The sequence below is a fragment of the Mauremys mutica genome, chromosome 1 (assembly GCF_020497125.1).
Source record: "Mauremys mutica isolate MM-2020 ecotype Southern chromosome 1, ASM2049712v1, whole genome shotgun sequence".
In the NCBI taxonomy this organism is placed as follows: Eukaryota; Metazoa; Chordata; order Testudines; family Geoemydidae; genus Mauremys; species Mauremys mutica.
In genome coordinates this window covers 108,388,523-108,414,218 of record NC_059072.1, presented here as the reverse complement: position 1 = coordinate 108,414,218, position 25,696 = coordinate 108,388,523, and the positions used below count along the sequence as shown (strand labels likewise).

General features: G+C 42.7%; 1 protein-coding gene and 1 long non-coding RNA gene across 14 annotated transcripts in view; one reads left to right on the top strand and one right to left on the bottom strand.

Annotated features, from left to right (window-relative positions):
- Positions 1–25,696, top strand: part of BICD1 (BICD cargo adaptor 1) — a 303,349-nt gene that overhangs the window by 214,134 nt on the left and 63,519 nt on the right. For all 12 annotated transcript variants that reach the window (XM_044990237.1, XM_044990185.1, XM_044990269.1 and 9 more), the window contains exons 3-5: positions 980–1,132; positions 5,931–6,368; positions 18,825–19,919. In XM_044990237.1, the coding sequence (XP_044846172.1) occupies positions 980–1,132; positions 5,931–6,368; positions 18,825–19,919 (1,686 nt within the window). The remainder of the gene's footprint in view (positions 1–979; positions 1,133–5,930; positions 6,369–18,824; positions 19,920–25,696) is intronic.
- On the bottom strand, positions 825–14,343 carry LOC123351112. Of its 2 annotated transcripts, none has more exons than XR_006573925.1 (3): positions 14,240–14,343; positions 12,538–12,848; positions 825–1,117 (listed from the first exon to the last, which is right to left on the bottom strand). It is a non-coding gene; the product is annotated as an uncharacterized LOC123351112 (long non-coding RNA). The 2 variants fall into 2 exon arrangements; XR_006573926.1 differs by lacking the exon at positions 825–1,117 and adding an exon at positions 10,686–10,774.

The following is a 25,696-nucleotide window of genomic DNA, read 5'->3' as shown; positions in this document are numbered from 1 at the left end:
CTCATTCCAAGCCTAATTATAAATCAGGAGTAACTCCATAGAAGACAGTGGGGTTACACAAGTGTACCATTAGAATCAGGCCTCTGATATCTGATGATTTAGAGAGATTAAAGGTCACTTCAGCATCTGAATCTCCCACAAAGAATAACCTTAGGAAACCCAAGCTCTGGATGCAAAAAATTAATCAAACCTAGAATTAGATGCAGTCAAATAACTTTTTGGTGGCAATTCTTGAAACATATATAAGAATGTTGTCTAGAAAACTGGTAGGGTTATTGTCTAAATGACACATACGTATACCACTTTATACATACAGCAGAACCTGAAACAAGAGACCACCCTAATGGGTAAACTCTGGTCTTAAGAAGCTGCCTCATGTTATCCTGAAATACTCTGGCTTTATTAGAAGACCACATCTGTTAGACAACTGAGTTTTCCATCCTTTGAGGAGTCACTTGCAACAGGTTTCACTGAATAGTACAGCACACAAAGACCTGTACTTGATTTCAAAACATGAAGTTGGTTCTTATATTACTTCATCTTGGTTAATAGTTATCTTTGCAAGACAGACACCATTATTCATTTTTCTGCTGTATGAATTTAGTGTGTTGTCCTTTAGTGAAAAACAGTAGACAATTGTGTTTTGATCTAAGCCTTTCAACCAGGCTTTTAGCAAATAAAAGCAATGAGATGATAAAGCACTGGAGGGTTTTTTAATTTAAAGAGAAAATTAATCTTGGAACTATTTTATTCAAGTTTCCATATCATATATGCTCATTTGTATGCATCCAATTGTATAACAAAGTACAGAAACTATGGTATGACAACATATTAATTGTGATGCTGCCGTTTTGACATGTAGTGTTACATCATTTTGATTACTTGTTTGTTGCCATTGTTATACACTGGGGCCATGTTTACTTTTCATGCTGCTGTAAATGAAATAGTAATATGTTGGGGTTTTTTTCCTCTTCTTCAGAATAACGAAATGGCAGAGCTGCAGAGAATACGGATGAAAGACGAAATTCGAGAATACAAGTTCCGAGAGGCAAGACTTCTTCAGGATTACACAGAGCTTGAAGAAGAAAATATCACTTTGCAAAAACTGGTGTCCACACTGAAACAGAACCAAGTAAGCACAGAAGAGATTTTAGATGCTAGACTAAAAAAAATATACAACACTGATTGACTTTAAACTGCATAATTTAACCTATTTTAAATTAATCTGGTATGAGATTTTTCATATCTTGCTGGTTATTGTTAAATATAGTATTGGCAAACTAACACACTGGAAATCTTAATAAAGTGCTGAATGCATCCGGAGAGTTCCATGACAAATTAAAACCCCACTGCAACCAGCTGTAAACAATATCCAGGATTGCTCTCCACTTAATATGCGTGCACAACTCGCAATGATGTGAAGGGAAACTCAGGCCCACTTATACATATATGACATTTAGAAATGTTACTCTGAAAAATAGTAAATTTTTCTGTGGAAAATTTTATTGCTGGCAAAGTAATCAAGAAAACTGTTGTCTTGGACAAAAGGGATTTGTTCCTCTGACAAAAGTGCTGTCTTGTCATGATAAATCAGTAAATATGCAATTCAGGTGATTAAACTGGCAATATTTTTCTTCTTTTAAACACATTCCATGCCAGCACCAGATTACATTTATAAGGCAATGCCTTCATTTCGAACAGATTGTAATTGCTTCCTGCGTCCATAACATGCAGTTGCTTTTTAAGGCCTAACGTGCTCAACGGGATAAATAGGGCTTTTATCAAGTATCCAAGATTGCCACAGTTTCTAGAGGGAGTTTGTTAACAAAGCTATCTTGTTCCTGTCAGGATTTGCAGTACTATTTTATCTAACTTTTACTAATATTTTACCCATCCTGACATGGTGAGTGAAGCACTTAGAACAACAAGGTAGCACAACAGGGGACATGGAGATAATAAAAACAGATCCATACTTTCCTTTCCTTATATTGAGACACCATGACTTATAAATTTCTAAAACTAAATTTCCAGTCGATTGTCTTTATCAGAGTGGTATTATCCAGGCCACTGTATCCCCCCTTTGAGGCACAAGTATGATTCTCACTAGCTTCATGGAAATGATCTGCACAGATCTTGGGAAAACTAGACCCATGAATGGACTGTCATAGTTTCCACCAGAAGAGAATCTTTTCACAAGTGCTTGTATCTGTTAGAACACTTCACTCTTAATGAAACTGAATACCAGGGCCCCATAAAGAGGAAAAAATATTTGGCATATTTTGATTGATTTAAAAAAAACACAGTATTTTTGTATCAAATACTTTTTGTGTGTTCTTGTAACTCAGAAAATAGTTTTGATCTACAAGATGAAATTTCATAAGAGCTTAGTGTTGTATGTTCTTTAATTTATAAAATCATGTATTATGTAGTCCTTGATATTTTATGATCAAATCTTTTTAGGCATTTGGAAGTAGAATCCATGAAAAATGGCAATGTAAAAATCAGTTACTGTTCAGACAGTGCAAGTCTCTCTGATTTTCATGAGAATTTCACCGCTTATGTTATGTGTATAATCAAGAAAATATAGATACTGGATTTTATTAATAGGGCCTGTGTTTTCAGGATTAATTTCCCTACAAAACAACAGCAACACAGATTTGTGACCCCCAAATCCAAATCTCAAAATCTGGGATAAACCCCAAACCTCCAGATTTTCAAAAAATTCCCAGTACCATCAGTCACTAAATTCCCTGAGCTGTTTGATATGTCACTGAGCAATCTGAAGGTTCAAATTCTAAAAACTGCCTTTTCAGCCAGCTCCCAAATAAAAGTCTTCAACTGTCTACTGAATATCCAAGCCCAAAAGGAACTTGCTATTCGCAGGGACCCATTCCTTGTATTATATTTAAATTCTGCTTTTAAAATATTTCTGTAGACACCAAATGAAACAAAATTCCAGACCATCCACTGAAGATGCAACTAGTAATGCCTGCCAACTAGTAATGTCTGCCAAATTGTTTGACTTGGGAATTGTTTACTTGGGAATTTTTCAGCATTTACTTGAAAACTAAATTTCTCCCTCCTCCACCAAAAGACATTATTGCACTACTTAAGCTGATTTATTTTAAAATTTGAATTTTACAAATTAAAAATATTAAAGGAATATCATCAAATTAAAAATCATACCACTGTCTGTTTAAAGCTACCATTTTTATAAGTAGAGCTGATTGGAAAATGGAAATGTTAATGAATCTTTATCAAAATTTTGTTTGAGTGAAAAAATTGTCTGGCTCTATTTTATAATGAACAGAAAAGAAATTGAAAGGAATTAGTCAGAAAATATTTTTCTCTTCCTTTTTTTAAAATGTATTTTGTGGATTTAACAGGAATTTGTGTATCAGTCAGTTTGCAGTGTATGGTCAGTACATTTCCATTTTGTTTGTGTGGGTCTTTTGTACAGCAACAAGGAACTGGAAAAAAATTGAAAATTGGGAAATTATTTCCTATAAACCTAAAAATATGATTAGGTAAAGCCACAGAAACTGTTCAAGGGATTCAGGGGCAGGTGTAGTATCAGAAAATACTTGTAACTTTCTCTCACCCCTCTCCAACCCTTCCCCCGCCACCCTCTGACACCACTCCTATGACACAAGGGTGAAATAAATATCTGTCTTTATTGTCCATAAAGTTTGAGAGTTACTTCTAATCATTTTTATTCTGAGGGGGAAAAGTACCAGGTATAAAGCTATTTTGTTTTCATTAAACATCCTTTATTTTTGTGTCACTTTGCTTATCAGTGAGGGAAGAATCAGAATGCCACAATTGCTTGGTCAGTTTCATAATGGTTCTTGTCCAACACATTCCTGTGTCTTGACTGGTCAGATGCTTATTCTAGCATAAGAACCCTTCCCATTCCAATTCAGCAGCCAGGACTCTCCCAGAGTAGAACTGTCTTTTTTGGAGCTAGTGATTCAATCAAGACAAGACAAGATGAAAGAAGGAATTATTACAGGTCCCAAGTCCTGCAAGCTGCTCTTCATAGGCAGACTCATGAGCCAATGGGGCTGTGTGTGGAGGCAGGGGGATCACATGTACAAAGCAATTTGCAGTAGCAGTACTAAATTTTCCATAAGGAAGGAGAGAAAATTGTAAAAATGTCAATTCTTCCTTGCCAACAAATTACAATGGAACTAAACCACTGTATTGGTAATGTCAGTTCCTAATTCTTTTGGATAATAGTGGAGGTGAGGATCAGAGCAGCTGGAATGCTAATGAGAGCCAAGGAATGCAGATCTTCTTCCATCTTAATGGCTGGTCATCATGACAGCAATGTGATTTAGAACCCAAGCCTACTCCTTTTGACATCAATGGGAGTTTTACCATTGATTTCAGTGGGAGAAGGATTGGGTCCTTAACAAACTGGTCTCAAATGTATTTGGACCAACACTTCCACTAGCTTCTTTCTTTGGCTCTGTTGATGTGAAACTTTGAGTTTGTGTCAAACTGGTTCATTTTCTAAGTGAATTGTTCAGCATTGGAAGTAAACTGCCTAGAACCAGGTAGTTCTCCTTTTCTCGCCTGCATTTTTGTCTGTGCCTGGCATAGCAGATAGCTTCTCCATTTTCTTCGCTACAGTGAGTGGCTATAGTTGTGATGGGAGGGGGAACTCTCTTCCTTTCCAAAAACATGGTAGTTACTCTAGGAGAAGCAGCTGCCATTTTCTTCAGCCACATTATCACATGTATTGTGAAAATCCAGCTCCTTGCCTGTGGAGCTGGGTGGCTGCTCTGTGATGAGGTGAGAGATTTATCATTCAGTGAAAACTGGAGTGGCCAACACCAGCTCAGGAGGGGAAGAATTTCAGTCTGGCCTGCTACAGGACTAGAAGACCAGCTGTCAGTGCCCTAAGATGGCAAAAGTCAACCTCTATTTTAAAATTGCTGCCACTTGAGGACATCTGGCAGTTTTAAACAGGTTGGGTTATTAGTCTGTGCTTTCATTTTTTAAATAAAACCGTATTGAATAATTTTCATAAAACAAACCTATATGTCCCTACAGTATAAAAAACTGGGCACGCAGTGATTACATCGGATAAGAAATTAGATGTCATGGTGATAGATGCCTTAGAAATAGCTATGAGTGATAAGTCAAACAGTATAATTAACCTCTATCTATACGCAATGCCATAATAGACAAACGTTACTTATGATAACTAATAATAAAGCTGCACTTCCTAGTGTAGCTTCAGGTCAGTGACTGTTCTTGCATGAAATACAGCAGTGGTTCTCACCCAGGGATCCAGGGCCCCCTAGGGGGCCTCGAGCAGGTTTCAGGGGGGCCTCCAAGCAGGGCCGGCATTAGACTCGCTGGGGCCCAGGGCAGAAAGCTGAAGCCCCACTGCATGGGACTGAAGCCCAGGTCCCCAAGCCCCGCCACCCAGAGCTGAAGCTGAAACCTGAACAACGTACCTTTGTGGGGGCCCCTATGGCATGGGGCCCCAGGCAATTACCCTGCTTGCTACCCCCTAATGCTGGCCCTGGCTTTTATATGCAAAAAAACAATTATTGTGGCATAGGTGTGCCATGGAGTTTTCATAGCACGTGTGTGGGGGGGGGGGGTGGCTCAGAAAGAAAAAGATTGAGAACCTCTGAAATACAGTATGTGTCCTAATAAATCACCCACAGATTCTGATTCTCACTCCTTGAAAATGTGTGCAGTACAATATAAAACCGAGAACTAATAAAATGGGGTACATGCAGTACACCTTTCCTCATGAATTTTCTGAGAATGATGCTCTTTGCAGCTACTGGCAATGCCTGGTTTAAGTAATATTTGGCTATTTAGTGCCTAGTTCAATCAGGCTAATATATGGCAGGTTTTTAAGACCCAAGTTTTAGTGTTATGAATGTTCTTTGTCTTGTCTAATTCAGGTTGAATATGAAGGTTTAAAGCATGAGATTAAACGATTTGAGGAGGAGACAGTATTGCTTAATAGCCAGCTAGAAGATGCCATCCGATTGAAGGAGATTGCCGAACATCAACTGGAGGAAGCCCTGGAGACTTTAAAAAATGAAAGGGAGCAAAAGAACAATCTGAGGAAGGAACTCTCCCAGTATATCAACCTCAATGATAGTATGTACAGTAATCACATTAATATATCGGTAGATGGATTAAAGTTTGCAGAGGATGGGAGCGAACCTAATAATGATGACAAAATGAACGGGCACATCCATGGGCCTCTTGTGAAACTGAATGGAGATTACCGGACTCCCGCAGTTAGGAAAGGAGAATCTCTGCACCCAGTCTCTGATCTCTTCAGTGAGCTCAACATATCGGAAATGCAGAAATTGAAGCAGCAACTTGTGCAGGTAAGAGCTCAGCTTAAAATCATAAAGACTTCCACATAATTATACCAGACTGTAACACTAATGACTGATTTACTTGTCTATGATCCTATTCCCCACCATCCATTTTCCCTGTTCTTAGCTTTCTGCCTAGGTGTTTTCTAATTTCCAGATCTCTCAAAAAAAGTTCAGTTGAGAGAATGGGGTACGTGCATGGCCTGAAATGATCAGAAACAAGGGGAAGAGAGGAGAAAGGGACCCAGCAGTGCTTGAAGTGTGTATGGGGTTGGGGCAGGAGAGGAGAGTTCACAAGGGTTTGCAGATTTGCAGATCTAGCAAACATAATAATTTAAAAATCTAGCTAGTAAACTGAAGAGCACCCTTTAAGTATTGTCTTACGAAAGCTGCTCCTCCCTGATGATGATAGATTTCGAGAACTGATGGGGGATAGGCATGGTTCCAAACCACTGGAGAAGAGTGTCACGGTTCATAGAGTGGGTCACAGCTAAGAATGCCAAACTCAGAACATGCTGTCAGAAAACAGGGCAGACACACCCCTCTACAGTTAGATTTTACCAAGCCAGTAACAAAAGTGTACCCCTGGATCACTATATTAGTTTTACCAAGGAGTCACATACAGCTCCCTTAGCATTCCAGCCCAGAGAAGCTGGACTTTATGATGTACGGTTATTAAAACCAAAGCCACCAAACATTAGGTTTTTCCAGTCCCAAAAAAACAGTCACTCACCCCAGGTTCACTGGATACTTCCAGATCTCACCAAAAACAGCACTGGAAGCCAATCCTTAGAAAACAAAACTAAAGATTTATTAATTCAGGAAAAGAAATAAGAGTTATTAAAAGTTCTAAGCATATAAGAAACATTACAGTTGGTTCAGAATCTGAGAGACCAGTTGTTAGCAGAGGTATAATGCCTGCTAATTCTCCATAAGTCTCGTGTCCTTCCATAAGTTCCTCAGGGTTTTACCAAAGCAGATTTGGGGAGATCTGTCTTGTATCTGGGATAGCCTCCAACAGCATCCAGAAAGATCAAAGCTGTTGGATCAGTCTCATGAATCTATATTTATAGCTCTCTGACATAAAGAACAAGTTCACAGGTGTCTTCCTAGAAAGACAGTCTGGGCATCTAGTGTGAAAAAGAATAGATACTTGAGTCTGTGACAAGTCCTAATGGCCTTGCTTTGAAGATTGAATGCTTCAGCCCTAAGGTTTCAGTCTTGTAAACACAATGTGATATCCACCAAGTCTATATGAAAGGATGGGAGTTGCCTTACCAAGTGTGAGGTCAGTCTAGGAGACAATTCACTTAACAGCAGGATACCAAGGGAGAAAAGATAACTTTTGAAGTGGTAATAAGAGTGGTTCTTTTCAGAGAGTTGACAAGAAGGTGAGAGTTCAACTCCCATCCTTTCATGTATTTATACCTGCTCCTGTATTTTCCACCTCATGCATCTGATGAAGTGGGTTCTAGCCCATGAAAACTTATGCCCAAATAAATTTGTTAGTCTTTAAGGTGCTACAAGGACTCCTCATTTAGGGGGGAGGGATAGCTCAGTGGTTTGAGCATTGGCCTGCTAAACCCAGGGTTGTGAGTTCAATCCTTGAGGGGGCCATTTAGGGATGTGGGGCAAAAATCTGTCTGGGGATTGGTCCTGCTTTGAGCAGGGGATTGGACTAGATGACCTCCTGAGGTCCCTTACAACCCTGATAGTCTATGATTGTTTTTGCTGATACAGACTAACAGCTACCACTCTGAAACCTGTCAAAATGCAATTTAGTACAGGGTGACCAGACAGCAAGTGAGAAAAATTGGGACGGGGGCAGGGGGTAAGAGGAGCCTATATAAGAAAAAAACAAAACAAAATCAGGACATCTGGTCACCCTAATTTAGTATCTATTCTTGATTCTTATCAACACAAGTGAACCTCTTATGAACTCTGAAACCTCTTATGTTTGGAAGCCCATTAACATTCCTTTGTTACTTACACACTGTGAATTAGCTTGATTACCTTGCAATGCCTCTTGACATGCCTTTAAGATCACCCTCAGGTGAATTGGTCTGTTAATTTTATCCTGAGCTGGTTTACCACTGTCAAAGAGCAAATATAACCTATCTTTTAAAAGGGGAACAAAGACAACCCCCAGGGATTTGTAGACCAGTCAGCCTAACTTTGATACCTGGGAAGATACTGGAACAAATTATTAAACAATCAGTTTGTAAGCCTCTGGAGGACAATAGGGTTATATGGAATAGCCAGCATGGATTTGTCAAGAACAAATCATGACAAACCAACCTAATTTCCTTCTCTGACAGGGTTACTGGCCTAGTGGATGAGGGGAAGCAGTAGATATGATATAACTTGATTTTAACAAGGCTATTGACATAGTCCCATATAACATTCTCATAAGTAAACTAGGGAAATGTGGTCTAGATGAACGGTGTGTGCATAACTTGTTGAAAGACCGTACTCACAGAGTAATTATCAATGGTTCATTGACAGACTGGGAGAGTATATCTAGTGGGGTCCTGCAAGGCTCAGTCCTTGGTCCACTATTATTTAATGACTTGGATAATGGAGTGGAGAGAGTCCTTATAAAATTTGAGGATGACATCAAGCTGGAAAGAATTCAAAGGATTAGAATTCAAACAAATTGGAAGTTGGTTGGAAATTAACAAGATGAAATTCAATAAAGAGAAATGAAAAGTACTTCACTTAGGAAGGAAAAATCAAACGCACAGCTATAAAATGAGGAATAACTGGCTATGTGGTAAAACTGTTAAAAAAGATCCGGGGGTTATAGTGGATCAAAAATTTAATACGAGTCAATAGTGTGGTGCAGCTGCAAAAAAAAGTCTGCCATTCTGGGATGTATCAACAGGAATGTAGTATGTAAGACATGTGAGGTAATTGGCCCACTCTACTCAGCCCTGGGGAGTAGCTGGAGTACTGTGTCCAGTTCTGGGCACCACACTTTAGGAAAGATGTGGATAAATTGGAGAGAGTCCAACGGAAAGCAACAAAAATGATAAAAGTTTTAGAAAACTTGACCTATGATAAAAGGTTAAGAAAAATGGGCATGTTTAGTCTTGAGAGAAGACAACTGGGAAGGGACCCTGATAACAGTCTTCAAATATGTTAAGGGCTCTTATAAAGAGGACAGCGATCAATTGTTCTCCATGTCATTTAAAGTAGAACAAGAGGTAATGGGCTTAATCTGCAGCAAGGAATTTAGGTTAGTGTGAGAGAGCAGAGGGAGTAAGGAAACTGCAGTCACAGTCTGGAGCAGGCTTGTTATATGAGCTAACAAGAGACACCTGGTGCAGGGGGGAGAGAACCTCAAGCAGCTGGTTCCTTATAATAGAGCTGACAGTTGTTTGAGAAGGCTGACTCTGGGAAGTTTACAGGGGAATCAGCTCTGAGCAGGACTGCTGCAAGCTGAACTCCAGGGCAGGTCACCCTGTAAGAACTCCAACAAGGAACCCTTTTGGTTCCGCAGGCTCTGAGGTAAGAGCCATGCCCCAGGACAGATTTTTGGGACTCTTGAGTTTTACTTTTGAGTTATTTGTCTGAATAAAGCCAGGCCCCAATAAGGGTGGTGATTGGATGAGCAAGTGTGGAGTTTCTGTAAAAGGACCTGGAAAAGGAAGAATAAGGGCAAGGCAGGGCAGAGGCACAAGGCCACTGGAGGGCACATAGGAGCAGCCAACTCATTTATAGTTAGATATTAGTAAAAACGTTCTAACTATAAGAGTGGTTAAGTACTGGAATAGGCTTCCAAGGGAGGTTGTGGAATCCCAGTTGTTGGAGGTTTTTAAGAACAGGTGGGACAAACACCTGTCAGATGATGGTCTAGGTTTACTTTGTCCTGCCTCAGCACAAGGGGTGGGACTTGATGACCTCTCAAGGTCCCTTCCAGCCCTACATTCCTATGATTCTATGACTCATTTTTTCTAGACCACTTTCTGTACTAGGATCCAGTTCCTCTTGCTGAATAAATTAGGGCCACATTCTGATACCATTACACTGGTTCAGTAGCACCTTACTCCCATTTACTTCAGTGAGACTGTGGACTAAGGTGCTATTCAATGTGAGTAAGGGTATCTGAATTAGTCCTTAGTGTATGTAGACTTAGTTCTGCTTCTGTTACAGTCAATTGGAGTTTTTGCCATTAACTTAAGTTGGAAAAAGATTTGGCATTCAATCAAGAAAGAACAAAATGGGAGAAGAGTTCCTTTTGTTGAATACTTACCCTAAGAGCTCTTGGTGTTTGAGACATAACACAATGTTGTATTCCACATTATCATCCCCTGCTGATGCACTGGGGAGCATAATACCAGCAGTTTGTTTTCCATTCCTCCATACCCACAGGAGGCATTCTCAGAACTGGGAAGGGATCCAGTGTATACATACTTAATAAAAAAAAAAAAAACCAGTAGTAGTAGTAGTAGTTGCCAACATCTGTATCATCATCCCAGAAAGAAATAATACAAAGCCACGCAGCCTAAAGGTCCAACCATGCAAGCTGTTAAGCAATTCCTGTGGGGTGCACAGCATGTCAGCTCAGTGCAAACTGAGGCCTGGGCTACACTAGCGGGGGGTGCGAACTAAAATACGCAACTTCAGTATCTTAGTTTGACTTATCTGGCCGTCCTCACAACGTCGAGTCAACTGCTGCAGCTCCCATGTTTACTCCGCTTACTCCTCCTGCTGAGGTGAAGTACAGGCGTTGATTCACGGATTGACGAGACACAATAAATCGATCCCCGATACATCAAACACTACCCACCGATCCGGCGGGTAGTATAGACGTACCCTGAGTGTTCTTGGGCCTAATCCTGGAAGGTGCCATCACTATATCCCTCTGCTAAAGGGAGACTCATGAAAAAAGTGAGAGATGCACAGAAGTAAAATTGAGAATATAATAAACCTCGCTTTATTATGCTCAATGGGGAAAAAAGTGCCCCTACATGTTAAGTGACATTTTGCTGGAGTACTAACTGTTTTACCTGTTTCGTTACTAAATCTTGGTTATGACATAAGAAAGCAGTGATGATATGGTGCCTGGAACTTTGTACAATTAGTTTTGTGAGGAAAAGCATACACAAACGTGTTAACAGTATTCATTTGGTAACTATTCTCAGTAACGTTGTCAGTCTACTGACAATGACCAGCCTAATATCATTCTTCACGTTTTATTAAGTGTATTCCAAATAGTATATATACATGGGCAGGTTTTGTAGTTGAGTGGATATTCCTGACCATAGCAACTTGATACTGTGTGTAATACAGACAGCAACTGCCCTTACTAGGCATCCTAAGCATGTTAAGAACTTTTTTTTAAAAATAGGCACAGCAAGAAAACTGACATGATTTCTATAGATCAGCGTGCTGGGGCTGGGAGGGAGCACCACCCAGCCCCGCTCGGCTCCCAGCTCTGCTCCGGCCCCGCCCTCCAGCCTCAGCCCCCAACCACGGCCTGGCCAAGGCTTTGCTCCTGGCTCCAGCCTTGGCCCCCTTATCCTTGTCCGAATCCCACCTTCCAGGAGCTGCGGCCTGGCTCGGGGGTGGGGGAGGGGGCACAGACAGGGATAAGGGGGGATGTGATCCTGAAAATTTTGGGGACAACAGCTATAGACACTTAAAGGTTTGCCCTAGAATGCTGGTGTGTGCTGTTCTTTTTAAGTAAACTGTCCTTTCTATTTAGAGCCACACGAGCTCACCTATGGTCTCACAAATTAAATGTGCGGAATTCCTCCAGGAAGTTTCTTTATGTTGGACATGGGGATTCAATTATATGTTCATGCTGGTAATGCTTCAGCAAAATAGGATTTGCTATCTTCAGCAGTGTCTTTGTGGTGATATATTCATGGAGGCATGTATCAAAGGTTGGTATAAGCACTTCCACCAAAGGGTGTGTATTTTAGCTATTTGAAATTTTTGTACACGAGCCATTTATTTGCCCTATTATCAAACTATAGGCCTATTGTAGCACACACATCAAAATATTGGTTCAGGCAGGTACAATTCCTCCTGCAGCTCTGGGGCTGCACTCCTTCATACCTCTTGACAGGCCAGCTCCTGGCTAGTGCCGAGGAGACCTTACTGTCACTGCTTGTATTCCAATAGTGCAAACAAGACACACTTTCTAAATGAGGTGAGTAATATGACTCACCAATTCCCAGCGAAGGTCCATGCCTCAATTAAAATTTTAACGGTTATTAATGGCGAAGATGTCTTCTCTGTTTTGGGAAAGAGGAATTATCCATGTCCTTTTCAGAGCCCTGTGATTCCTTCCACCACTTTATTCTCCTTATTCTTGAGGCCCCACCTCATAGCCACCTTTCTTCTGAGTGGAGAGGATTAGACAAATCTTCAGATCTGCTGACCCTTCTTCATCATTCCATGTGGTGGCTGTTGAACAATGTTCAGGGTTTTCACTCTCTGACCTTCTCCTTCAGCTTCCTTAGCACTTTCAGTGCTTTTCTGTCCAGAGAACCAAGAAAATTAGACTAGACATCAGGTTCCATAATGGAAGTTTTCTGTTCAGAAGTTCTTCACATTTCCCACCATCAGTTCATTGCTAAGTTCGCTTGTAAACAAACTAAATAATAATGATAAATTTGGTTCCCATAGTTCAAAGCAATCTGCTAACACACATTGGGGGAAAATACCCCCAAACAGAAATCCTTGCAGAGAAGTATTCAGCATGAAACATGTACAGCTCATTTGGGTTGGTATTTTAGTTTTAGATAATTATAAAGTTAGTTAGTGAAACTACTAATTTAGTTGTCCAAAAAACCCAGATAACACTGAAATGTAACACCCTGTTTCTAGAGGATTGCTGTGGGTGGAAATAAAAATACGGCAGATTATAGAAAGTGAAATACTTAGGAACAGCAGAAAGTCATTGTTATTTAGGAGTTTACTCTTGCTTTTTTTTTTTAAGGCAGAAGCATATATTAGTCACTGAAACACACAGTAACATCCTAGTGTCGCCTAGTATTGTACTGCTTATTATAATACATTTATATTGATTCCATATATGTCTTTAAATGTCTCACCTAGTATACCAGTTAGCATATGGGTTCCAGATACACTACTTCTAACACTATGTTTTTTGTATCTACAAACAGATAATCATTTCCATGCAGGCTCTCTCTTTATTTTGCCAGTCTGAAATTTTGCAAGAGAAGCAACCTTTCCAAACCTGGTTTGTGTTTGTTAAAGATATCATAAACATTCCCATTAATTTCCTTCTCCATAGTAGATGTCTGCACTGAACAATAATGTACTAAGAGTCAATTCTTTCTAACTAGTTTAAGCAGTCATGGTCACTGGAATACAGTGGCTCTATAGGGCCAACTTCCTGTAACAAATGGTAAAACTTTATTTGACAATGAGCCTGTATAGAGGTTAGCCAGGGCTCATCCCTCTCCAGGGCGGCGGGGAACCACCTCCCTGGAGAGTCCTTAGTCCTTGCACAGCCCCTTGGGGAATCAGTCGGGCAGCAGGAGTCCTGGCTCAAGCCGTCCAGCAGGGGGCTGAGCACACACAGGTAACAATTAAAAGATAACTTGCCCAGGCCCTGGGTCAGGGCGGGGCAGTAGAGTCCAAGGCTCAGGCTTTCAGACGGGCTGAGCAAACACAGGTAAATAGCACACTCAGGCTTCAGGCTCCGAGCGGCGTGGAAGAGGGGGGTGGCAGGTCCTCCCACTCCACTGCATCTCGACCCGGGGCCCTAGCAGCGACCAAAGGCCCACTGCTGTCAGTGGGGAATCCTGGGCACAATACACTGATATGAGTTCCGGCTGTGCTGCAGCCAGACTGGGGTCGGCTGCCCCTGGGCTACTTCCCAACTCCCCCTCTGGAGGTACCTGGGTCAAGGTGGTGTCCTCAGGGGGGGGTCAATCACCATTGGATCCTTGGGGTAGCTGGTGAGGGGTGGGCTTAGCAACTCTCCCACATGCTGGTCCGCGTCGAGTGTCAGGCCAGTCCCCAGGTCCACCGCTGTTTGCTGGAGTCTCCCCGGCGGGAGCTGGGCCAGAGGTAGGGTGACCAGACAGCAAATGTGAAAAATCAGGATGGGGGTAGGGGGTAATAGGAGCCTATATAAGAAAAAGACCCCCAAATCAGGACCGTCCCTATAAAATCAGGGCATCTGGTCACCCTAGCCAGAGGTGTCCGGCCTCTCCAGCGGCTGCCTCTTGAGTGAGCTCTGGGATTAAGCTCTTATACTTCCTGTCTGGCCTCTGACCCTCTGGGGGGCAGGCTTGGAGTGCTCCGGCTCCACCAGGGAACCACACCGCCTCCCTACAGAGCCTCATGCAGCCATCTTTATTTCTGTATCAGTAGAATCCACTGTTAGCTGCCAAATTCAAGGACTTCTCCTAATGTTCATGCTGTAGCACTACTTACCTTTAAGGGCCAGCTCTTCTTGTAACAATATCCATATATCTTTTCAGTACATGGTTATTGTCACAGGAAGAGCTGGCACTTCAAGATGGTTGATATTCAGCCTCATCTGTGCCAGGGTGTAGCCCACCTTGCCAGATGAATGGAATGAGTAGGACGGGTCATGTGGTGAGGAGCATGCAACTAAGAACAAGGCCTGCTAGGAGACATGATGGCAGCCTCAGTTCAGTCAGAAGAGAGATTCCAGGGAGAGCAGACCCGGGAAGTCAGTATAGCCTGATCTATAGATTATGAATAAAAACTCCCAGTTATCACTTTCAGGGTAGACAGGTTCTTGTCCCAAGATCAGGTCCAGTATTATTAAAATTATTATATAGTTGGGAACCCCAATGTGCACAGGTATAACACTCACACTATAGTAACTCTTCTATATTTACAAATACATAATCTAGTAATACATTTAGCAAAGTCACACATGCTCTAACTCAGTAGACAGAGATAATTCAAAAGTACATCTGAACATCCATACTTACACCATCCCTTCCAGAACAACCTGAAATGTTAGCTATTATCTTCCTCATCACCGTCACCTTCCTCGTCTTCACCAATGGCCATCATTCTGGCCCCTCCCAAGGGCTACATCTCTCTCTCTCCCACTTTTATAATATGTTCTGCTGACGTTACCATGTCTAATGCATATTCAGTAGGGGTTTCTCCCTCTTCCTTATTTGTATTTCCTCCCTTTACCGTATCCTTTTTCTATAGGTTAATATATTTATGATTTCACCCCATTATCATATACGTCAATTCGTTGCCATGGCAGTCTTGCAGTTGGATGTTCCGTCCAAAACATTCCAGAAGCTGGTGTTAGTTCATGTTGCTATGGTTGGCTGATGTCATTATGGACAAAATTCCCTCTTACATTCTACTTCCAGTTCCCCAAAACTTATGGGTTACCTAAGTTTATCTATGCCAAAGTTTGTAGACCGCAAGTCTCATGCTAACTGCTGAAACCAATGTCTTACAGGATACAAGCCTGTAGGCTCCTTGCATTACTGCTGAATATAATAAAGCAGAATATAATGCAAAGCAGAAAATGTAATAGAGGTAAGCTAGCCCACTGGGCTACACCAGTGTTCCATTAAAGAGTGGAGAGTCAGTGAAAACTAGGCTGAGGAGAGAGAGACTTGCAGGAAGCAGAAGCCTGCTTGGCATGGGTGGCAGGTATAATAGTCCACTGCTGCGGCTTCCAGACCCCCGGTTGTGGGGTTTGGCAGGCGAAGGTTTTGCTTTATTATGCTCCATGCAGGTTCCGGGGTGGCTGAGGAGGTGGTATCTGCTATTCAGCTTCCTGGGTTCATCAGTAGTCTTCCTGGACTCCAGAAAGATTACTGATGAACCCAGGAAGCTGAGTAACAAATACCACCTCCACACGCCGCCCATGCTGCTAGGAAGAAAGTCTCAGCAGGCATTGGACTACGAGGGTGTGAGCCAGCTAAGAAGGCTGGTTGGAAGATCTGTGTTATTGTAAACTGTTGTTTTTTTAATAAACCAGACGGTCATAAAAGGGAGGGCTAGAGCGAAAACACTCGCAGTGTGATGTCTGATTAACAGGGGAAACTCAGGCAGTGGCAGAGCCCAAGACTGAATTGAAGAAGTCCCTGCTACAACCATGGAATTAGACTAACCTCTTCAGTAGCTTTAGATTCCAGTGGGGACTAAACTCTGGCAGAAATGCAGTTCTGTATGTCTGAGGAAGTGGATGTGCTGTTTGTGTTGTAACACAGATATGAGGAAAACGGTAATACAATTTGGCCCCAATTTTTCTGCTTAAGTACTCAGTGGGTTAGAGAAAGAGCCATCGTCTCTCTTCCACCTGCACACAAAAGAATTAAGCATTTTAAAGAGGCTTTAAAATGGCTTCTATTTTTCCACCTACAATTTTGGGTCTGCTGCTGACTACAGGTGCAAAAATAGAGGCCAGGTTTTAAAAGCAGACATATAAACCATCCATCATGCACTTAACCCTTTAAATTGGGAAATGCAGAATTCCTAGCTATAGGAGAGTCTGAACTTCACTTTAGAACACTGAATGAACATTAATGGTATTAATATTCTTTTTTATAAAGTCTTTAAAAGCCTTTTTTTCCCCATATAAATTTTGCAGAGACTGTTTTGACTTTCCCAGATATTGGTTGGGGAGATACCTATTAGAGGGAAATGCTTTTTAAAAGGCTTTTAGAAACAGGAAGCTCTGATTTAGTAATCCTGTTTCCCATAAAACGAAGATGGAATTGGCATTTTTCTCCAAATATATAAATAGAGAGCTGGGAAGACGCAACAGTGGCTACCAAAGAGCACACAGAGTCATTCACAATTAAATCTAACCTGCTCACAACCCACACTCTAATCCTGCACATATTGAAATTACTGTCAAAAACACCCATTGAAACCATGGGAGCAGGGATAGACCCACAGTCTTTTACCTTCCATTGCATCACCAGTTCTGATCTGGACAAAGACACATGGGAAACTTTAAATTTTCTGGGTTTTTTTTATGTATGACAATCTGCATCTGAAGAGACCAAACTACTAACAATTAACCTGGTTCCCTTGCTTTGAGACGTTCTGTATTAAACCACTGGAGGAATGGCCATTCTCCATGGCACCATCTCCTTTTTAACCTCCAGATTTCTCTGTGGAAAGCTAGGACAGAATTAATATAGCTCAGAGCCAATGGCAGCTCAGCCCCTGCTTTCCTTCTCCCAGGCAGGAGATGATGTGGCCCCAAAACTTTATAGCACACGTACAGATTGCTGCCTTTTGATTGACACCATCTGTGTCCACCTCCAGGTTTGTAACAGAGCCAGTTTTAGTCCCCAGGGTGTGCTGCAAGGACCATGTTTTCTCCCATGTCTTTGAGGAGATGAGTGCCAAGTGGGGGTACATAGTGGTGGAGTGCACGTCTGGGGATTATGTGTGTGCTGTAATTTCTATTTCTATTTATGTTGTTGCTGCATTACTTCATTTGAGCTGGGAGAATTTATGCATCTGTTTAATGTATTTTTAAAAGATTGTCAGGGATACCCAAGAGCACTGATAGGGTGCTTTTCATAATTGTTGGTAAAAATCCAAATAAATAAATAAATAATGATGGTGAAAGAATGGCAGAGTTTTTCACAGAAACTCCTACATTAATTTGTACACTTAGGGGAGAAATGTATATGTATCATTATGATGCATTATATCATGAAGTAGGCTGAATAATGTGTGGTGGTTGTTTAAAATTCAGAGAACATATTTTGGGATAAATCTGATATTTAATGAGAAACCAGTCACTGTCAATTTAGATAGCTAAGCAGAATTGCTAGGAAAGTGGGTAGCTCTTGATGAAATAAGCACTAATAATAAGAAATAATGACCACCTGTCATTAGACTACTGCAAATGGGAGGGGGAGTTGAGATTTTCAGACTCTCTAGGAGATTTATATGTGTACCTACAATTTAATTTTAAAATTAATGGCTGGTGTGTCTAAATTTCCTCAAGTGCTTTGAAACCTCAACTAGGTTACATAGTTGCGGGGGGGGAAATGCTATTGGCAATGTTTGGTGACCAGCACATGAAGATTGAGAACTGGCCTATACAGGGGCTGCAGAGCACCATTTAAAGTGTGTGTGGGGGAATAGATCCCTGCCCCCCTCCTGACCCTTCTCTTCCCCTCTCTGGCACCCCACCATCAACATGACCCTCCTGGCCTGTGACCCCGTCCACCTACCTCCTCCAAATTTGAGCAAATCATGCTGCAACCTGGTGAAGAGGTTTGTCCCACTCATGTTTGTCCCAGCAGCCTCTCCGTCATGACAGAGAGGAGGCCAGGACAAATTTGAGCGATTGGCATTGTGACCTGGCACACGTGGTCACAGCACCGCTGAGGTTTGGCTTGGCCAAAAAGTTGGGCCATGGCATAGGCTTCATGGCCTATGGGTCTAGGTCTCTTAGTTTAATTCCCTTCTCAAATGTTAATATTCTTTATTATATCATTCCAGGTGGAGAGAGAAAAGGCTATTCTCCTGGCCAACCTTCAGGAGTCCCAAACGCAGCTAGAACACACAAAGGGAGCCCTGACTGAGCAACATGAGCGGGTCCACAGGCTCACAGAGCACGTCAACGCCATGAGGGGACTGCAGAGCAACAAGGAGCTGAAAGTAGAGCTGGACTGTGAGAAGGGCCGAGACTCCAGCGAGGAAACTCATGACTATGAAGTAGACATCAATGGCCTGGAGATCCTAGAGTGTAAATACAAAGTGGCCGTGACAGAAGTGATTGACCTTAAAGCTGAGATAAAGGCCTTAAAGGAGAAATACAATAAATGTGTGGAAACATACACCGAAGAAAAGGCGAAGTATGAGAGCAGGATCCAGAGGTATGATGAGCAGGTGACGAACCTGGAAAAATCAACTAAGGAAAGTTACGAGAAAATGGTTCACATAGAAAAAGAGTTGCAAAGGATGACAAGCGTAGCGAATGAAAACCATAATACCCTCAACACAGCCCAGGATGAGCTGGTGACATTTAGTGAAGAGCTGGCTCAGCTCTATCACCATGTATGTTTGTGTAATAATGAAACTCCCAATAGGGTCATGTTGGACTATTACAGGCAAAGTAGAGTCACTCGTAGTGGGAGCCTGAAGGGACCTGATGATCCTAGGGGGCTCCTGTCTCCACGGCTCACCAGAAGAGGAACGGCATCCCCGGTAGAAGCCAGGACCCCAACTGAGCATGTTTCGAAAGAGAGCATAGAGGCTGGCAAAGAACAAAGTCCAACCAAGACACCTACGATTTCTCCTGTCATCACGGCCCCTCCTTCCTCTCCAGTCTCTGACACCAGTGACATACGCAAAGAGCCAATGAACATCTACAACCTAAATGCAATAATACGGGACCAAATCAAGCACCTGCAGAAGGCTGTAGATCGGTCACTGCAGCTGTCACGCCAGCGTGCGGCAGCACGTGAATTGGTGCCCATGATTGATAAGGACAAGGAGGCCTTAATGGAAGAGATACTGAAACTGAAGTCCCTGCTGAGTACAAAACGGGAGCAGATAGCAACCCTGAGGGCAGTGTTGAAAGCCAACAAACAGGTAAGTGAGTAGCAATGCTGTCAGTTTGTGGTGATCAGTATTTTCATAGCTGATTTATGTGCCTTTCAGCAGGTACTGTGATAGACATTGAAGAATCAGCTGACCATCTTTCCAGTCAGTCACAATGAGGCTGAGGGTTTTCTTGTTTAACTCCCTGCAATCTTTCTGCATAGTCTTTTTACAGCACCCAACCTTGTCCTAAAGGATGGGCAGAGTGAGTGACTTGCTGCAGAGTTTGAGACCTCAATGTCATTACATGGATCAGCCCAGGGTGAGAGTAAGTTAAAGGACTTACTGGTATGCCGGAGTCCTCAGCAGGGGTGTGGCCTCAACTGGAAGAGGCATAGCCTAAACCAGAAGAGGAGGATGCCTTTAAATTACCTCTGGAGCCATAGGTGCCAACTTTTCCTGGCGCCAATGGTGCTCGACCCCCTCCCTCGCCTCTGGCCCTGCCCCGACTCCACCCCTGCCCCCATTCCAATCCCTTCCCAAAGTCCCCACTCCAGCTCCCCCCATCCCTGCGCCTATTGGACCCCTTCCCCAAATCCCCGCCCTGGCCCTGCCTCTTCCCCGATCGTGCCGCATTCCCCCTGTTCCCCCCTCCCTCCCAGCGCTTTCTGCCACAAAACAGCAGTTTTGCAGTGGCAAGCACTGAGAGCTAGCGGGAGAAGCGGAGGAGTGCTCAGGGGAGGAGCCGGAGGTGGAGGTGAGCTGTGGGGGGGGAGGGGAGTTGCACCCACCAATTTTTCCCTGTGGGGCTCCAGCCCCAGAGCACCCACAGAGTCAGTGCCTATGCCCAGAGCTACCAGCTGCAGAGCTACCAGTGCTCCAGCAGCTGGGCTCAGGTGGCACTTTAAAAGGCCTGGGGTTCCAGTGGTGGGCAGTCCCAGGCCCTTTACATCCCCACAGGAGCCCTGCTGCCGCTACCCCAGGGTAGTGGCAGCAAGGCTCAGGCAGCGCTTTAAAGGGCCTGGGTCTCCCTGCAGCAGCAGGAGCCCCAGGCCCTTTAAATCACCACCCGAGCCCAGCTGCCAGAGCACCAGGGTAGCAGCAGCAGGGCTACCATGGGGCTTTAAATGGCCAGGGGCTCCGGCCGCTGCAGGGAGACCCGGCCCTTTAAAGGACCACCTGAGCCCTGCTACCACTATCCCAGGGCTTCGGCAGTGGGGCTCAGGAGGTGATTTAAAGGGCCTTGGCTGCTGCAGGTAGCCCTGGGTCATTTAAATCGCCAGCCTGGGTAAGCCAGTCCAGTCCAGCATGGCGTACCAGTCTGTACCAGGTTACTTTCACCTCTGGATCAGCCTACAGGAGAAGGAGAAGGGCAGTAAGAAAGGCACAGCTAGAGCCGAGCCCTAACATGGCTCCCTAGTGGGTCTCCTGATTTGAGAAGAAATCAGGTTTTGAAGGCCACAACCAAACCTGGGTCTTCCAAATGGTAACATGATGTGCCGTAGCCTTGAGGCAGTATGCAACTCCAGGGTGCTTGGGAATTAAAAAAACCATTCATTGCAGTTACACAGCCAAAGATCTCAAAACACTTTACAAATGTGTGTATCATTACCCCATTTTACAGGTGGGGATACTGAGGCATAGAAAGGCTAAGTGATTCCACCAAAGACATGAGGTGGGTCAGGATTAGAATCCAGGCCTCCTGACTCCCATTCCCCAGCTGTAACCATTAGACTACTATGTCTTTGTGCTATCCTAACAACGGTGGGTGCTGTCTGCTAAACAAATTCAGTGATTGATCCCTTTATAGTCAACAGTAGTTAAATGGCAGCAATAACCCACGCACTCTAGGTAGGGGAAAACATTTATTTCTGCAAAGCAAAATGATCAGCAAAATTGTAGACCCTTCTGATTATTGAACAATGTCTGATCATTTAATACAAATGAGTGGATCACACAACTCTCTTGAGTATGCAAATCTCTTATCCAATTTGGATACTAGTTTGTCACTGCAGTCACCTGGCCAGATATAATGGGTCTGGTTTTCCTTTCTATACTGGTTTTACATCAGTAAAACTCTATTGACTTAAATGCAATTACTCCTGATTTTGAGTGGGTTGTAATTTTTCCAATATTTGTTTTTCAGAAATGCCATTTTATTGCCATTGAAATTTGTCTGTCTTTTCTAAAATAAGAAATACTGACTTTTAAAAAAAATATGCATCACTTTGGGAAAAAGCTGATCAAAAACACCACTTTTTTAATTGTTATTTTGAAAATGATAAAAAGGAGATTAAAAATTTTCAAAAATGAAATAAAGATTTTAAAATTTGTCTCAAATTTTCTTTTCATTTTGTGACCAGGTCTATTCTTAATATTGTATAGTAAGACGAGAATAAGGTGCATTGTATGTTAAATGTAAAATGTCAATCATCACCATGTTCGTTTATTTGTGTTATACCCCTATCGCCAACCCTTTGCTTTTGTATCTTTAGGCACCAGTCTTGCAAACTATTATGCACGTTGTTCTCTGCCCAACAAAGAATCCTGTGGCACCGTTGCTTTTACAGATCCAGACTAACACGGCTACCCCTCTGATACTTGGTTAATTTTGGTACCCCCACCCTTTCCCTACAGAGAGCTCGGGTTGTAAAGCACATACCCATGGAGCTCAGGGTAAACCTGGTCAATTTAAGTACCCCCCCTTTCCCATGGGGCTATGGGCTATACAGGTCTGCGTAACGTTTTCCCAATGAAAGAGCCTTACACAGCTGTGCTCTAAACATCTATTTATTAGCAACATACACAAAATACATCTGCCAAGCAAAGCTATTATGCTCACCACTGCCAAAATATAGACAAATTTCACCTGATGGCCAGTCAGGATCCACTCATCTGGGGATGCTGGTGCTGCCTCTGCACATCATGGTCATGCAAGGGGGTCAGAGTTCTAGCAGTTTGATGTTGAACTGCAGGACGGAGATGGTTCCCAAAGAGCATTGTTTTTCATTTACATTATATAGGTAAAACTAGCTCCATCCTTCAAATTTACTAAACCTATTACATTATTCAACACCCTTAGGTAACAACATTTAACCAGTCATGCACTGGCACCTATGTTTTCTTCTCCCTGCTCTTTACATTTTATCTTTCATGCCCAAATTGTACCTTATTTATGACCTCCTTTGTTTGTGCAGATTGTCAGCATAAATTCACAGATAAGATAAGCTCTGACCAATTTCCCCATTTGTTGGGGGTTTTCTGTATCCTCCCTAAACTTCCCAGCGCCTGGGTGTCTCTACTTTACAACCCTTGGTGTTAGAACTCGTTAGGTGCATTCCTGAGGTGGGGGTGTCTTAGCAGCTGCAGAGCATTTTTTCTTAATTTTAGTGGTGAAATCTCTGTATGTGGGGAGGGCCGGGACCCCAGACTGGCAGCGGGCTGAGCGGATCTGGCAGCTGGGATCCCGGCTGGCAGGAGCCGGCAGATGGAACCCCTGAGTGGCAGTGGGCTGAGCCGCTCAGTCCACAGCCGGTCTGGAGTCCCGGCCGTTGGCCCCGCACAGCCCGCTGCCGGCCTAGGTGAACAGAACCCCAGACCAGCAGCGGGCTGAGCGAGCCAGCGGCGTAAGATCAACATTTGAATTTCATTTTAAATGAAGCTTCTTAAACATTTTTAAAACCTTGTTTATTTTACAATACAACACTAGTTTAGTTATATAATATATAGACTTATAGAGAGAGATCTTCTAAAAAACGTTAAAATGTATGACCGCCACGCGGAACCTTAAATTAGAGCGAATAAATGAAGACTCGGCACACTGCTTCTGAAAGGTTGCCGACCCCTGATCTAACTATTAATCTAGGTCCTTATGAGGCCCTTATCACTATAGTGTCTGAGCATGAATAACCCCATCCTAATACAGGTATATTGTCGATGTAGATGTGGTGTAACTGAGATACACCCTTGCTCTAGGCCAGGGCTTGGCAACCTTTCAGAAGTGGTGTGCCGAGTCTTCCTTTATTCACTCTAATTTAAGGTTTCACGTGCCAGTAACACATTTTAACATTTTTAGAAAGTCTCTTTCTATAAGTCTATAATATATAACTAAACAATTGTTGTATGTAAAGTAAATAAGGCTTTTAAAATGTTTAAGAAGCTTCATTTAAAAATAAATTAAATTAAAATTCAGAGCCCCCCGGACCGGTGGCCAGGACCCGGGCAGTGTGAGTGCTACTGAAAATCAGCTCACGTACCGCCTTCGGCACGCGTGCCATACATTGCCTACCCCTGCTCTAGGCCCTTTGATCTAGGTAAAAGGGCAGAGGTAAAAGCCTCAGACCCAACCAGGGGAGGATTCCCCAGCACAGAACCCCAGAGGAGAGTCCTGAGGCTGCACTCAGAGGACCTGGGGATGTGTGGTTGGGGGGCTGCTGGGGCTGCAGTGCTCAGAGCTGAGAAGATTCCAGGCAGCCCTGCAGCCCATATAGCAGCCTGGGAAGGCTGTGGTAACTTAGGGCCTGTCTTAAGTAAAACAGTTAGCTCAAGTTAATATGTTCTCTTTACTGCACTGGAGTTAGTGTAGCTCAGAACAACCACACTGCAAGACAACAGACAGCAGAGTTACATGGAGTCATTTGATTAACAGCCCGGAGTGATTGGATTAGCTGATGATGAGTTATAACTTGAGCTGTTGCATCTTCACTGCATTATTAGCTCAAGCTTCAACCCACCCCACTAACAGGCCAGCTATCTCCTAGCTCAAGCTTAAAGTACCACTTAACTCAAGCTAGAGATTTTTGTGTGTGGATGGGAGTCAAGTTAGGGGTGACACTCAAGACACACCCTCAGACAGTCTCCTAGGACTGTCTATGTTATGCCAGGGGCCACAGGGCTGCCTGGGATTGGGAGGAGACAATGGCACAAAGCCACCATAGGCCCACCTCCTTCTGGGTTGCAAATACTGTGCTGTGCTTTTAGAAAGGTCAGCGCACATTCTCACCCTTTGTGTCCAAGAAAGCAGTCGAGACCCATCACATCCCTGGCCTCTTTGATTCATGCTACATTGGCCTTGGTATTCTAAATAATGTCTAAAATCCTTTTTAGAAATGGCACCACTGTTTTAAAAAAATGCCTATTGTTTATTATTATTATTATTGTTGTGATTAATTTTTATTTGATTTTTCATAAAGAAACACAATGAAAAGTACAAAAGGGTTAAATGACTTTGTTTATGTTTTGAAATACAGCATGCTTCATGGGATCTTCAATACAAGTATGTAATTTTACAAGTAAACAATCACAGCAATGAATAATTTTGCTTTTTCGATAACATCTTCTGGTGAGGAACAGTGGGCATAATACTAAAAAAGAGGCATTAAATTAATGCCAAAAAGTTAGTGTGTTTAGGAAAACATACCTATTTAAGAAGAGCATATTACTCTCTTCTTACCATCATTCAACAAAAGGAAAGGCTCCTTAGAAACAAAATGCAGGATTATGGTTTGGATATTGCTTAGGTAATGACATTACACAGTAAACCTAGGAAACATGGGTGCTATCTAGTGGCCGCCAAGTAGCACTGTAACTTCATTCTGAAAAAGAAAACTGCATCGTGTTGCTAAAAGAAACAGTACAATGAAGTGTTTCACTAACATTTTCTGCTAAGTTGGCATTATAACCAGTAGCTCCTGGAAAAAAAAAATGTACAGTACTGCCTCTTAACTTAAATTATGCTTATCTGACTGAAGGAAAACAGTCAAGGAACTTACAGTCCTCTTTGCTCATATTACAGTAGCTCTCAAAAGCGCCAAACAGGATTAGAGTCC